Source organism: Oncorhynchus masou, chromosome 23, assembly GCF_036934945.1.
Source record: "Oncorhynchus masou masou isolate Uvic2021 chromosome 23, UVic_Omas_1.1, whole genome shotgun sequence".
NCBI lineage: Eukaryota > Metazoa > Chordata > Actinopteri > Salmoniformes > Salmonidae > Oncorhynchus > Oncorhynchus masou.
The window spans coordinates 31,124,492-31,138,039 of record NC_088234.1 but is presented as its reverse complement, the minus strand read 5'-3'; the positions used below and the strand labels follow the sequence as shown (position 1 = coordinate 31,138,039).

Below are 13,548 nucleotides of genomic sequence, written 5' to 3'. Positions count from 1 at the left end.
GGAAACCCCTGGAACACTATAAATACCAATCCATTATCAGAGGATAGCAAAACAACAATAATAAAGCATAGCTGCAATTCAATGCGGCGCAGGCAGCTCAGTCTGTTGGTGTAGACTATATGATGTGCATATTATCACGGAGCCCGTTGCAGACTCACAGTGAAGGGGGTATCCTTCCCCGGGATACTCGGATTAAAAAAAAAAACAATGTGTGTGCAGTAGAGTAGGGTCAGTTACTGTATAAAAAGAAACTGAGACTGATATACGTTGGTGCTTTGTGTTAAAGCACTGTGGAGGTAAGAAGACGCTGGGGGTTCAAATCTTGAAATGAATGAATTATGGTGTTATGTATATTCGTTCATAAAAACTATTCTGCGAAATGTATAGGCCTAGTTTACGTTCAACATGAAATGTGGGCTATTAGTCGATTTTGCTTATGACGCAAGTGGCATCGATTTCAGCACTTGGGAATTGGACAGCTAGTCCAACATGATCGCGTGAAATACCGAACACGGCCCCAACGACGCTCTTGGCTGTGGCATTTACAGTTTCATTCTACATGCTTGTTTGGAAAACACGGAATAAGTTGGCTCGTAAATAACGATGCATCTGCTATGATTGTCGTAATGTTTAAGTTACATAGCAATTGGGAAAGAGGACCAGACCCAACTGCTATCACACCAATGGGATAGCCACCCATTAAGCAGAACGGAACTTCAACATTTTCTTTAATGGTAAACGGCCTGAGTGAACTATCGTATTTTATCCACCATCTTCGAGGATAGTAGGCCTATATCATCTCGTGGGAAGTGATCAAGTCAAATAATTTAGTCTCGTAGAAACAGCAATGTTTTTGCAGTACGAGATGCGTCACCAGGTGGCGCCCATGCTATGTGCACGGCGCGCGTCCTCTAACTGGCACACATTGACGACCACGTTGTTACCAGAGTCTGCCCTCGCTCCAATTCCACTCCCTCTCTCCCAGCTTCCCTCCCTCCATCCCTCTCTCTCCGCTGACAGTATAGCTATCTATCTTCCACTCACATCGCAGTCTCTGTCAGTATCCGCGGTATGAGCGCTATAGGCCTAATGGCGCGAAGCATGGTATCTCTGCGTCCGAAAGTAATCGTTTCCGCGCACCTGTGCTTGGCGGTGGTTATCGCCTGGATGTCATTGATGAGACCCGTGCTATGTGACAGCGGCATTTTACACCGGAGCGACGGGGATCGTCTGCTTGACAGCCGCGGCGCTGTAGGCATAGACGGGGTTGACGGAGTGTTCGGACCGGGCTTGGGTGATAATGATGGGGACGCGGGCGACGTGGAATCCCCGCGCTTCAGGAGAGCACTATCCCAAGAGAAAGTGTCCCTGCTCAGCAGCTCGTTCGTGCTCAAAGGGGATGCTACTCACAACCAGGCGATGGTGCACTGGACTGGAGAGAACAGCAGCGTAAGTACCGGTCCCGTCCCGGTTCCACTTAGTCGCGATATCTCGGGTTCCCTGCTTGTAGCCTACACAACCCAGCAGTCACCAATGCACCCCATTCCAACGGACACAAGTTATTCTCAATGCAGTAGCTGTACATGCGTAAATTATTTTCCGTCTTAACATTGCGCATGGCATTGAATCAATGTAGAAAAAACATATTATTCGAGTGCGCATCTAAAAGCATAGCCATATGGTATATGTTTACAACAGCTTATTTTCCTATTGTGTGTCCTGCTCCGACCGGTGAGAGAGAGGGCACGATTAGGTGCGGAGAAATGCGCCTGTCTTTTGTTTGGCTGCACATTATCATGACAGCCTGTTTGAACGGCGCGCACACAGGAGGCTGGTTTTTCTGTCCCACTCGGTGCCACTAGATTAGTGTTGTTGCCTGACATTGTCATATATGATACGAAAGTGTGTAAATAATATGTATTGGTAGCCTGTCAACCTCGAATGTTTCAGTGTATTCACGGCATTTGTCACAGCAATGAATGGCGCATAATTAGAGGTTTATAACCTAGTTTCATTGACATGTGATGAATTGACATCTGTGACTGTATATTTTGAGCTTCGCAAGGCCGAGGTCAAGTCAGAGCAGGCCAATGTAAACAACATAAGAGTGGGCTTTGTGACCGGGTAGCCTATTGTCAGCTGTCCGGGACCTCGCAGTGTCTACCGGAGACATCACTTCAATACCATGCTATTGTCAAGACAGAAATGACCCACTCCTGCAAACACAATCAAGACGGCTCTCGAAACATGCCTTGAAATAGACGTCTACTTGGTAGCAGTTGTTTTAAAGCCACAAACAGCAACATGCTAGGCCTATAAGATTGAAATCACATTTTGACTTGGCATTGAATTTGATTGATATCTATAAAAAAAACTGAGTGTGTAGGTTGGAAAAAAAAAATGGCGATTTGTATTCCCGAAGAAGTTCTCTACTTCAATATGCACTGATTCAATACTGAGCCAAGTTTGAATCTGTCAGTCAGTCAAACCTACACTGACGGCCTCGGAGGATATGTTTGAGTTATCCTAAATTAACTTGGCAATGTCCTACTTTGAAAGGTCGACTGTAAGGAGGTCTCCCCTTATATAACGCAGGCTAATAAAATAAGACAAATGCTGCCATTCAATATCACCAGGTCTGACATTTACGCCCCCAGCACAAATTGATAGGTATAAAAAAATGCATTTCAACCCCCCTACACCCCTCTATTTGAGAAATTTGGATGGATGGATGGATTCGAGGGAAACTCCGAATTTCTGTGTGTAAAGGGCTATTGGGGGCATCATGATTTGGAATCCCTGAAGAATACAGCCACTTCTGAATCTATGCTTTCTTAAGGGGGAAATGATGGAGCAATCATGGACAGAAGATGTTTTTTGCTCCGAGCCAATATAAGATAGAAGAGTCCAAGGTGGGTGTTCTTTGTTAGTGTAGTAAACCATTTAAAAACCCACTCTACCTGTCTCTATGTCTTTAAAGTGATTATTATTTGGCTTGATGAAAGCACTTATGCCCTCTTCTTTGTGTCTTCTCTGTGCTGTTATTACAATCGCACGTGCTGTGCCCGGCTCACTCACTTATGACAATGACAAGAAGAGGGCTGTTATTTCTCCGAGAAGCCTTGATTGATCAAGTGCCACTCAGAGGAGAAAATCTCTCTCTCTCTCTCCCTCTCTCTCTCTCTCTCTCTCTCGCGCTCTCTCTCTCGCTCTCTCTCTCTCGCTCTCTCTCTCTCTTGCTCTCTCTCTCTCTCTCTCTCTCTCTCTCTCTCTCTGTGCATACGTTGTCGCTGTTGGAGATCGATGATGCCTGTGTTTGATAGGGAGGTGGTGGGAGGAGGATGTCCTGTTTAGAGAGAAAGAGAGTGGTGGGCGGCTTTCACTGATGGTGGAACATCATTTGAACAGAGAGAAATGGAAAAGGGCGGATTCTGGAGGTTGAACAAGATGGAAATGTAGAGCAAGACAGAGTGAGGCAGGGAAGAAAGGGAGAGGGGAGGGTTAGAGGGGAGGTTGAGAGAGCGCTGTCTTCTATGAATTGGTTGCTAGAGATGCTGCTGGCACATGTGCATTTTATTCACACGCACACACGCACACACGCACACACGCACACACGCACACACGCACAATGGATGGGAAGTATTTGAGATTCTTATTTTAATTACTTCTGTGTATTTTGTCATTTGAATTACACTGGGCTGAATTACACTCCAATGTATTTTGTGTTATCCAAATACTATAATGTGTATTTTCCAAATACAAAATACTTTTCTATAAAACAAAATTAAGCGGTTCACATTTTGTGTCTCCCACCCTTTCACCCAGCAGAAGTCTGATAGCACTATGACAGCACTATGGTGTGATAAAAGTGTCTACTAAATCAACTAAATATAAATGTAAATGTAAAAATGAACAAATACAAAGCAAGCTGAGTATTATTCTCATTAGCTCCACCCCAAAACAATACACAGTGTGCTGTGCAGTTCATTTTGTTGTGTTCATTTTTACATATACATAAACATTTTGGTCATTTAGCAGACATGCTCACCCAGAGTGACTTGCTCAACTAAGGTAGTTAAACAACAACCTATCACAGTCATAGCAAGTAAAGAAAAATGTGTAACCGTCACTGAGAATGTTGTTGCTGTTAGGGCCGGCTACTAATTACATTTTGTATTTTAATACACAAAACACATGTATTTTAATGAAATACATGACAAAATACAAGTATTTTGTTGTTTATTTTTTACATTTTGATACATATGATTTTGTATCTGCATTTTGTAATTGTATTTTGTCATTTTTGCCCATCTGAGCACACACACACGCCCACACCCATAGGATTCGGTATATCTTTGTCACGTTCTGACCTTTATTTCCTTTGTTTTGTCTTTATTTAGTATGGTCAGGGCGTGAGTTGGGGTGGGCAGTCTATGTTTGTGTTTCTATGTTTTTTCTATTTCTGTGTTTGGCCTAGTATGGTTCTCAATCAGAGGCAGCTGTTTATCGTTGTCCCTGATTGAGAACCATATTTAGGTAGCCTGGGTTTCATTGTTGGTTGGTGGGTGTTTGTTTCCGTGTCTGTGTCTGTCACCACACGGGACTGTTTCGGTTTGGTTTTTGTTCATGTTCACATTTATTGTTTTGTATTTCTTAGTGTTCAGTTTATGTATTATAATAAACGATATGGACACTTACCACGCTGCGTTTTGGTCCGATCCCTGCTACACTTCCTCTTCAGACGAAGAGGAGGAAATATGCCATTACAATCTTTCCTTGCATCTCAAGTTCTTTAACACCGCTCTGAGTGGTGAGTATAAGTCTCTTTCAGGATGTGGAATTAGCTATGTACATAATGCATAGCCCAGCCACCCAGTCTGGTTTGATACAGTCTATAGGGCCTTCAGAGGTGGCTGTGGCCCGACAAAGGATACAGACGGTTGTCATTGTCAATAAATGTATCCCAAGATGCATCATGCCTGGTGTGTATCTGGAGGTCAGACTCTATGGGACTGCACAATTAGAATTTGACCTTTTAATTGTGTGTACACAAAGGCACATTGCCCTTTACCCCCTATTATTACATATTTATTACACAACTAGACAAACATTGCCAGTGTACTGAAGGGTCATGCACATTGCCATAATGGTAATGTAGACATCAACTTTTCTTCATAATGATGCTCAAGAGACACACACACACGGACGTGCACGCACGTGCGCACGCCCCCCCCCACACACACACGCGCACACGCACGCACCCACAAACACATGCATGCACACACGCACACGCATGCACACACATTTTCCTTGTCATTAAGTTAAGGAGACTGGGTTCAGACGCTCGGTTGAACCAACAAGACTCTGTTCGGCAGGGAGTCCGGGTCGACATGTGGTGTAATGAGGGCATGGTCGTGTTTGGACCGCACACAGTCCGAACGGAGCCAGAGGAACACTCCCTTACATGTCCCCAAGAACGGTAATTCATTCCAGATCCCCTTGTTGTCAGTTCCGGAAGACATTCTGGGAACGGTCGGGCACCAAGCCCCATAACTTGATAAAAGCATTCCGAACAGAGTTTGCTTCCACTGTTGAAAGAGCCTTCTTTGTGCTTCCCTATGCACTCTCTCTCACTCTCTCTCTCTCTCTCTCTCTTCTCACTCTCTCCCCTTTCTTCTGGGCTTTGTTGACTAGCTCCAGGGCTCTGAGAAGTCGGCTTCTCTCTATTTCTGTACTCATCTTTCGATGGCGTTGAGCTCAGCATTTAGCAAGTGTTCTGTAGTATCCAGGGCCTCTACTCTGTGAAGGAGATAGACATGAGGGGGAGTGAAAGGGGTAGAGAGAGAGGGAGAGCGAGAGAGTGAGAGAGAGATTGGATGATGGATGTTTGCAAAGTGAGAGTTTTAGAAAGGGAATGAGAGAGAGAGAGAGAGAGAGAGAGAGAGAGAGAGAGAGAGAGAGAGAGAGAGAGATCAATCATTAGTACACACTCTCCGATATTTTGGTCCTCCCTGAAGAGTGAGTTTTTGACCCAGGTAAACACACGCGCGCCCATGTAAACGCACACACCCCTGTGTGCTTCTTGTTTCTTTCCAATGACTGCACACCCTTGCACTGTTGTGTTAAAAGAGTGTGTGTGTGTGGAAGTGATGTGAAGTGATGGTGATGAAAGGTTTCAAGATGATGAAGAAAGACCACAAGGAGGCACACCAGTGGAGGCTCATGGGAGGAGAAAAAGGAGGACGGGCTCATTGTAATGGCTGCAATTGAATTAATGGAACATTATCAAACACATCAAACATACTGAAACCACATGTTTGACTCTGTTCCATTCCAGCCATTCCAATGAGCCCATCATCCTATTTCTCCTCCCATGAGCCTCCTCTGGTGTGACTCCTTGTGGTCTTTCTTCATCATCTTGATACTTTTCATCACCATCATCATCACCATCAAACATCATCTTCCTCTTCTTATTATCGTTGTTTCTGTTGGAAGGCCTATAGGCATGGGTGTTTACTAGTGTTTACCACGGTGTCTGTGCTTATGACCCCGTGTCCCACTAAAGGACATTAAAGGAGACATAAGATGACATCACCTCCTTACCCCTTCACCCCTGTCCTCACCCCTAAACCCTCTTGTTACCATGCCGATGCTATCCTGCCGAGCTGCCAGATGCTGGCGGGAGATTGCAGGGATCATTTCAGCCAATAATGTCAGGGGTTTATCCCCTGCAGCAAACATGTAATATAAACATGATGTTTTGTGCATTTAGATTGAGAATTGAAAAGCATGTTTTATGAGAAGGTGCTTGATTGCAATTTGCATACATAACATATTTTTTCTCCCTCCTACCACCACTTCCTGGATCTGGTCGTAAGCTGAGGTGCTGACTTAATGCAAAAGACATTTGTTCACGCTTCGCATACTAAACAGACAGTTCATTTGGTTCCACTAGTCTTCGGTTGGAAATTGTTTGTACATGTGAAGTGAGTCCTCCAAATCGTTTTTGTCATCTCTCTCGATCCATCCTCTGCGCACTTTTCTCCAACCAGGCTAAGTCAATGCAAGGTCTGATCTAGTGTGTGTGTGTGTGCATGTACAGTTGACATTAATCATGGGTCCCCCAGGAGACAAGGTCTTTGCCAGGGAGATCAGAATGACTGGTTCTGCCACCAAAGATGTCTGCTGGCCCGTGGCTTAGAGTGCCTCCCTCCCAATGTTTCTGTCACTGATTTTCTCACAATGACAGGGCAGCATAAGGCAATGGCTGCAATGTTTTATAATTAGAACAGAGATTTAGACTTAATGCATATATTAACTACTTATTTCATACCTTTATTTAACTAGACAAGTTATTTAAGAACAAATTCTTATTTTCAATGATGGCTTAGGAACAGTGGGTTAACTGCCTGTTCAGGGGCAGAACAACAGATTTCTACCTTGTCAGCTCGGGGATATGAACTTTCAACCTTTCGGTTACTAGTCCAACGATCTAACCACTAGGCTACCCTGCAATCCCTTACTTAATGTTAAATTGATGCTATCACCTATCGCTTGATCTGAATGATGCGCCTTACAAAGTCTGATGCAAAGTTATTGTCTCATTACTATGGGTTGGTTCACAATTTGGCTTGGTACACTATTTGAGTTAGTACACAGACCATCTTGGCACAGACCATCTATACATAACACCCAAGGCTACTTTACTTTAGCAGGGTGAGGCTTCCAGGTCAACCCCATGGGGAACCACCCAGGCAGGCTAGGCAGGATGCTGCGCTAGCATTAGAGATGAGAGCTAATTAGGCCGTGTTTTAGATGTGTTCTCCTTCCAGATCGTTCTGATCGGGCTGGCAGCAGCAGCGGGCTGATAAGATGAGGGAGCGTCCTGGGGTGATGTGTTTGTTATCCAGGTTCTGTTGCTACTGATGAGGTGTGGATAAATTCCACTCTTTCGTGATTTCTTTCTTTCTCTCGCTCTCTCTGTCTCCTTCCTGTTATTCCCTTCCATCCTGGGCTCTGCCCTATCGTTCTAGCTCGCGGCAGTACCCCCTCTCTCTCTCTCTCTCTCTCTCTCTCTCTCTCTCTCTCTCTCTCACTCTCCCTTTTACTTTCCTTTTTCTCTCTCTATTTGGCAGTCTCACAAATGAACACATCCCCATCTTGGGGAGCTGAAAACTATTCAGAGTTAAATAAACTATTCTAGGGATGTGTGTGTGTCCCGGCAACGGGGAAAAACAACCACTTGGCAGGCCTTGGCCCTATGGACACTTACGCTTTCCTCCTCCTCCTCCATACTTCCTGCCTTCTTTGATTGACGTTCTTTACAGCGAGTGCTCGCGTCTTAGACGTGGTTAGTTTCTTCCTGGATATGGGGACTTGTTTTACTTCCTACTCATCAAGTTGTTGTTTGTGTTGCCTCTCTTGGAAACTGGAAAGTGAAAGTTCCCGGGGTTGCCTTGGCAACAGGGCTGGAATTCTGTAAGGGTCTTCCAGTGGATGTGAGATGTTCATGAGAAGCGCTCAGAGTGCGCTCATACCTCTTGCCGCTTTCTAGACCTGCATATTTCCTTCTGACTCCAGCTAATAATACAGCCGCAAGAACTACACTCTTTCACCGATGGAAAAGACCTTTGGATTTTGTGTGTGTGTGTGTGTGTGTGTGTGTGCCACGTGCGTGTGTGTGTGTGCCACGTGCGTGTGTATTTGTCGGTCCTTACGTGCATGCATGTGGATGCCCTACTGCTGCTTTAGTACAGTAGTGAGAAATCTAATAGGAGGGGAAGGGATATGTAGCGGCACAGTGAGGTAGATCCCTTAGTGGCTCAGCGGGGTTCCCTCCCTCTCATCTGCTCATCACTAACACCACAGATTGGAGATTGGATTCTGGCCAGGCACTCTATACTCTACCTGTCTGTCTCACCAGGTGTTACTGCATAGTTTTTCTCACTCTTTCTCACTCCTGCACTTCACCAGATCGTTTGTCAGTATTGAAGTCTCCATTTGACATAGGCCTATCTTCTCGCCTATTATTGGTTTGTTTCAGTATTATACAGAAACCATTTCTACTGTTAGGCCTATCATCTCCTTCCTTTTTCATTGGACTTGTCAGTCTCAATTGGTGGAACAGTCTGAGTTATCCAAATATTCTGTGCCCTGCCCTTGGGCCTAATGGGTTCTATTGGCAGCAGTCGAAACCAGGACCAGGAGCCCAGACACTAACTCAGGAAAAACTACAAAAAAAAGTGGTTCAAACGCGGTTCTGTCTCCCAAGTTCTCCTACGGTGATGTACGTGCCCAGCTGCCTTGCCAAACCAGCACTCACACACCCAGATGGAAAATATGCATGAGTTGACCGACGGCCATTTGCCAGCAATAATTTTCCCCCGGGAAAAGGTGAACCATTTGTGACTCACATTGATAGCAATTAGCGCACCCATGTACCAGAGGAAGGGGAGGCTGGAGAGAGAAGAATGAAAAGAAAATGAGGGATCTATTTTGTGGTCTCTTTTTAATTTTTTTTTATCTCAACTTCATGTTACTTGGGCGGTGTGACAAACACACTTGTCAAAAATAAAGAAAACGGCCGACGCTATGATCTCACAACACGACAATGCCGCCACATTCTTTGGTGGGCGTCCATAGTGTTAGTTATTACGTTCATTTCTCTCCCCTTCCCGCTAACTGTTGCCTATGTGATTAGATGAAGACATGGGAGACGACAAGAAAAATGGAGAGCGGCAACAAATTGAATTATTGTTTTGAACGCTGGCTTGTCAAAACATCGGCTGTAGCTAAATCCAGACGTTCTGCACAGCAGCCAAGGAAATCCATGCCATGCTTTTAGTTATAACCAGACTGTCACTGTGAAATATTATATAGCCAACCATAAGGTGTTCCATGATAGGTTTCCATTATAGGGTTTTGCAGTGCATACATTGAAGTGTAAAATAATATCGTGACCTTTACATCAGCAGCACCTATAGATTCCAATATGCATAATTTATGATTTTCAGCGATCCCTATTTGCACTGCTCTGTCTAGCCTAGCAGTCATGAGGTCGAAATAACCCATATCTACATATAGCACCTCTTTTAGACTCTCCAATATCACTACATGACAGTCAGCAGCTTGTTATCTCTAAAATCCCCCTCCATCCTGTCCAGGTTGTTTATGATCCTATGGTCCATCCATTTCCCAGGTGTCCTGTTCGCGACGGCCCAGGGGTGAGTAGAGAGTGATTTGATCCCTGAAACTCCTCTGGACTGTTTGCTATTGCAATTGAAACTTTGTTTTTCCAAGGGAGCGCGGGACGGGAGAGGAGGTGAGGGAGAGAAGTGGGTCTCCTCGGAACAATGCGGGGGTAAACAGAGAGGCAGTGCATCACAGAGTTAATGAGATTCTCCACGTTCAATCCAAAGCTGTCAGCATCAGGGGAGAGAGAAGCAAAAACACACACAGGAATACACAAATGTACACACTCGCAGGAATGTACTATCTAGGCTAGCACGCATTCGCACACAGACACACAAACACACAGTCTTGTAAAGCTAACCTTGTGGGGACACAATTCAGTCCCATTAAGTTGTATTTTCCCTAACCCCTAAACCTAAACCTAACCCTAACCTGTACTCTTACACTTACCTAACCCAAAAACCTAACCTTAACCCAGAAACCTAACCTTAACCCTAACTCTAAACATTACCCTAGCTCCTAACCCTAAAACTAACCCTAGTTCCTAACCCTAACCCTTAATGTAATTCTAACCTTAACCCTAATCCCTCCTAGAAATAGCATTTGAACTCGTGGGAACTAACAAAATATCCCATTTGTCCAATTTTTGTTTATTATTCTTGTGGCGATTCAAACACACCCTCCTCTCCCTGTCCATCTCTCCCTACCTTCCCCGGTGTGTATTTGGGCAGGCTGTTTGTATGCAAATGCATTGTCTGGTGCATGTTGGCTGCGATGGGAAAACCCAATTGATTGTCACAGTGTGCTGGGACGGAGGTAAACTACGCTAGGAGAGGCAGGCCTTGAGGAGTGTTTGCTCGTTTTTCTATTTGTCTGTATTCAAGCAGGTCCAACTGGTTTTTCCTTTGTGTACTCTCCCTTTCTTCATGATCATTTCTCTTCCCGCACGACATCGCCAAGCCGACAGATGTAACCAACAAAGACTTTCGAACGGTGGTTTCAGTCAAGGAAGCAAAAAGCTGCTTTTGAATGATGTCCATTTCATTTGCCTGATCTGGGAACATGGTGGAACCGTGGTTACTCTTTCTTTGCTCATCTTAAGTCTAAGGCCTCCGTCATACATGGGAGTACAAGCGCTGTGGTAAATACACGCTGACACTAGATTATCCAAACTGTATCCATCTAATCATGGAACGTAACACCTTGGCCCTCTGTGACAGTCCTATAAAAAGACAGAGAGAGAGAGAGAGAGCGTGTGTGTGTGTGTGCGTGTCAGTGTGTGTTTTTCCCATTCCAGTGGCCCATGGAAAGAGGACATTCCATCTGGTGTGTTACAGGCCTGTAAAAGCATTCCCCCTTTTCCTTATAAACCTCATCCCCCATCTGCCACGCACACACATACACAGGCACACACATACGCGCACACACGTGCACACGCGCACACACACACACACACTCCGCTGCTCTGGTCTGTATGTGAAGATTGCCGTTGTATAAATTCGAGTGTAGTGTGTACTTTTATACGACGGTTTGATAGCAACGGTTTATATGTTTGAGTGTGGGGGTGCGACAGTAGGGTTTTATAGTACTTTGAGTGAGCGTGTGTGAATACGAGTTTGTTTGTAATGTGTAGGTGTATTGCCTGTGTATTGCCTCTCCCCCCTCCCCCCTGTCACAGGCCCCAAATAAATCCCCTTACTGGACCCGGTCTTCAACATGGCCGCCAACACGGTTGCCTAGGAGAATCCCCAGAAGCCCCCACATTCTGCAGCCAGCTGTTCTCCCTCTACCCCACTGCCTTGTGTTCTGTTTTGGCCACACTGGGGGGGAAGGGGGGGGGGCTTCTTGTGTCTCCTCCAAACCCGTCACAATGGCCATCCGAGTTCCTACGACCTCACTCTCATTAACACTCCTTACAGAGTAGTTGCTACAAAGCGGGGGAAGGGGAAGAAACAAGGGGAAGGGGAAGTAACATCCGTTTGAGTGGAGGGTGGAGGAGAGAGGATGCCCACTGCATCTTTAAGGGGGGGGGGGGCACGGGATGTGTGAGTGTGGAGAGAATGGAGAAAGTCCACTCTCGGGCACATTTGGGCCAACTTTGGCACGCACTGAATGGGAGAGGGAAATCACACATACCAGTTAAAGCATGGACTGAGTTCGTTATGTCACTCGTCATGGTGATTGAACGCAGAGTCTCTTCACGTTTCTCTATTCACTTAACTATGGCATGTTTGTCTTGCTCGGACATTCTATTAGACTGCATCTTAATCAAACATTTGGCTGCACTATCACCACAGATTGGACTAGTAACCGGAAGGTTGTAAGTTCAAACCCCCGAGCTGACAAGGTACAAATCTGTCGTTCTGCACTTGAACAGGCAGTTAACCCACTGTTCCTTGGCCGTCATTGAAAATAAGAATTTGTTCTTAACTGACTTGCCTAGTTAAATAAAGGTATAAAAAAATAGTGGAGAGGATCTGTTTACGGAAAGGCCATTAGCTATATATGAATGGGGAGAGATATCTCCACACATATCTTCACACATACAGAGGGATTATATCTGCCTGTTTCTCCCCTCCTGTTGCTCTCCCCCCTCTGGAATCTCAGGATATCTCTACAGTCTTGTATCTAGTATCTCCCTCCCTCCCTTCAATCTTTTTTTTTCTCTCTCTCTGGGAATCTTTCGACATCTTATCCCCCCCCATCCCCCTCTCTCTCTGTTTCTCTTTTTTCCCTCTCTGGGAAGCCATGGGTATCCCATCGGTCTTGTCTCATTTTACGCCCCGTCATCAAAACCCGAACTGTAGCATACCTGGGGCAGAGCTTCACCTTCGGGGAGCAGGAAGACCCTCGTCTGAACTCCCACAAGGCTCTGTTCCCGGTGACCCCTGACCCTGACTTGTTAGAAGAAAATCCCCCATAAAAAAAACAACCTTAAACACCATTTATATGGCAGCACCACTTGGGGGGAAATGGGGGGAGAAAAATTAACTAAGCACTATGTGGTTCTTTATTATATTATCTGATTATCTTCCATCAGTGTGAGATGTTGATTGGCTCCAATTAGTGTTCCAGCATCAGCACAAGGTGTCTCACGTTGCTTTATCCACTATTGTCATGACGATTACTTATCTGTCTGGCAGACGGTCTTATCCGAAGATGAGGTGGAGGGAGGGGCTGTGGCTTCCAATGACAGATGTGTGTGTGTGTGTGTGTGTGTGGGGGGGGGGGGGGGTAACCTCTCCTGGAAAATATATCTATTTCAAATGCCTGGGGAGGAGGAAAGGAAAAGGGGGATATTGCAAGTCGATTGCTGCGCTACACTGTACTGTTGTCAGCATCTATGAGAATGGACAG

General features: G+C 45.3%; 1 protein-coding gene across 5 annotated transcripts in view; it reads left to right on the top strand.

Moving 5' to 3' along the window:
• Positions 1-1,025: 1,025 nt before the first annotated feature.
• LOC135510736 (VPS10 domain-containing receptor SorCS2-like) overlaps positions 1,026-13,548 on the top strand; it is a 326,373-nt gene continuing 313,850 nt past the window's right edge. For 4 of the 5 annotated variants that reach the window (XM_064931904.1, XM_064931902.1, XM_064931903.1 and 1 more), the window contains exon 1: positions 1,040-1,449. In XM_064931904.1, the coding sequence (XP_064787976.1) occupies positions 1,072-1,449 (378 nt within the window). In that variant the 5' untranslated portion in view covers positions 1,040-1,071. Of the gene's footprint in view, positions 1,450-13,548 lie in introns of all 5 variants that reach the window. The other variant, XM_064931905.1, reaches the window with a different exon arrangement.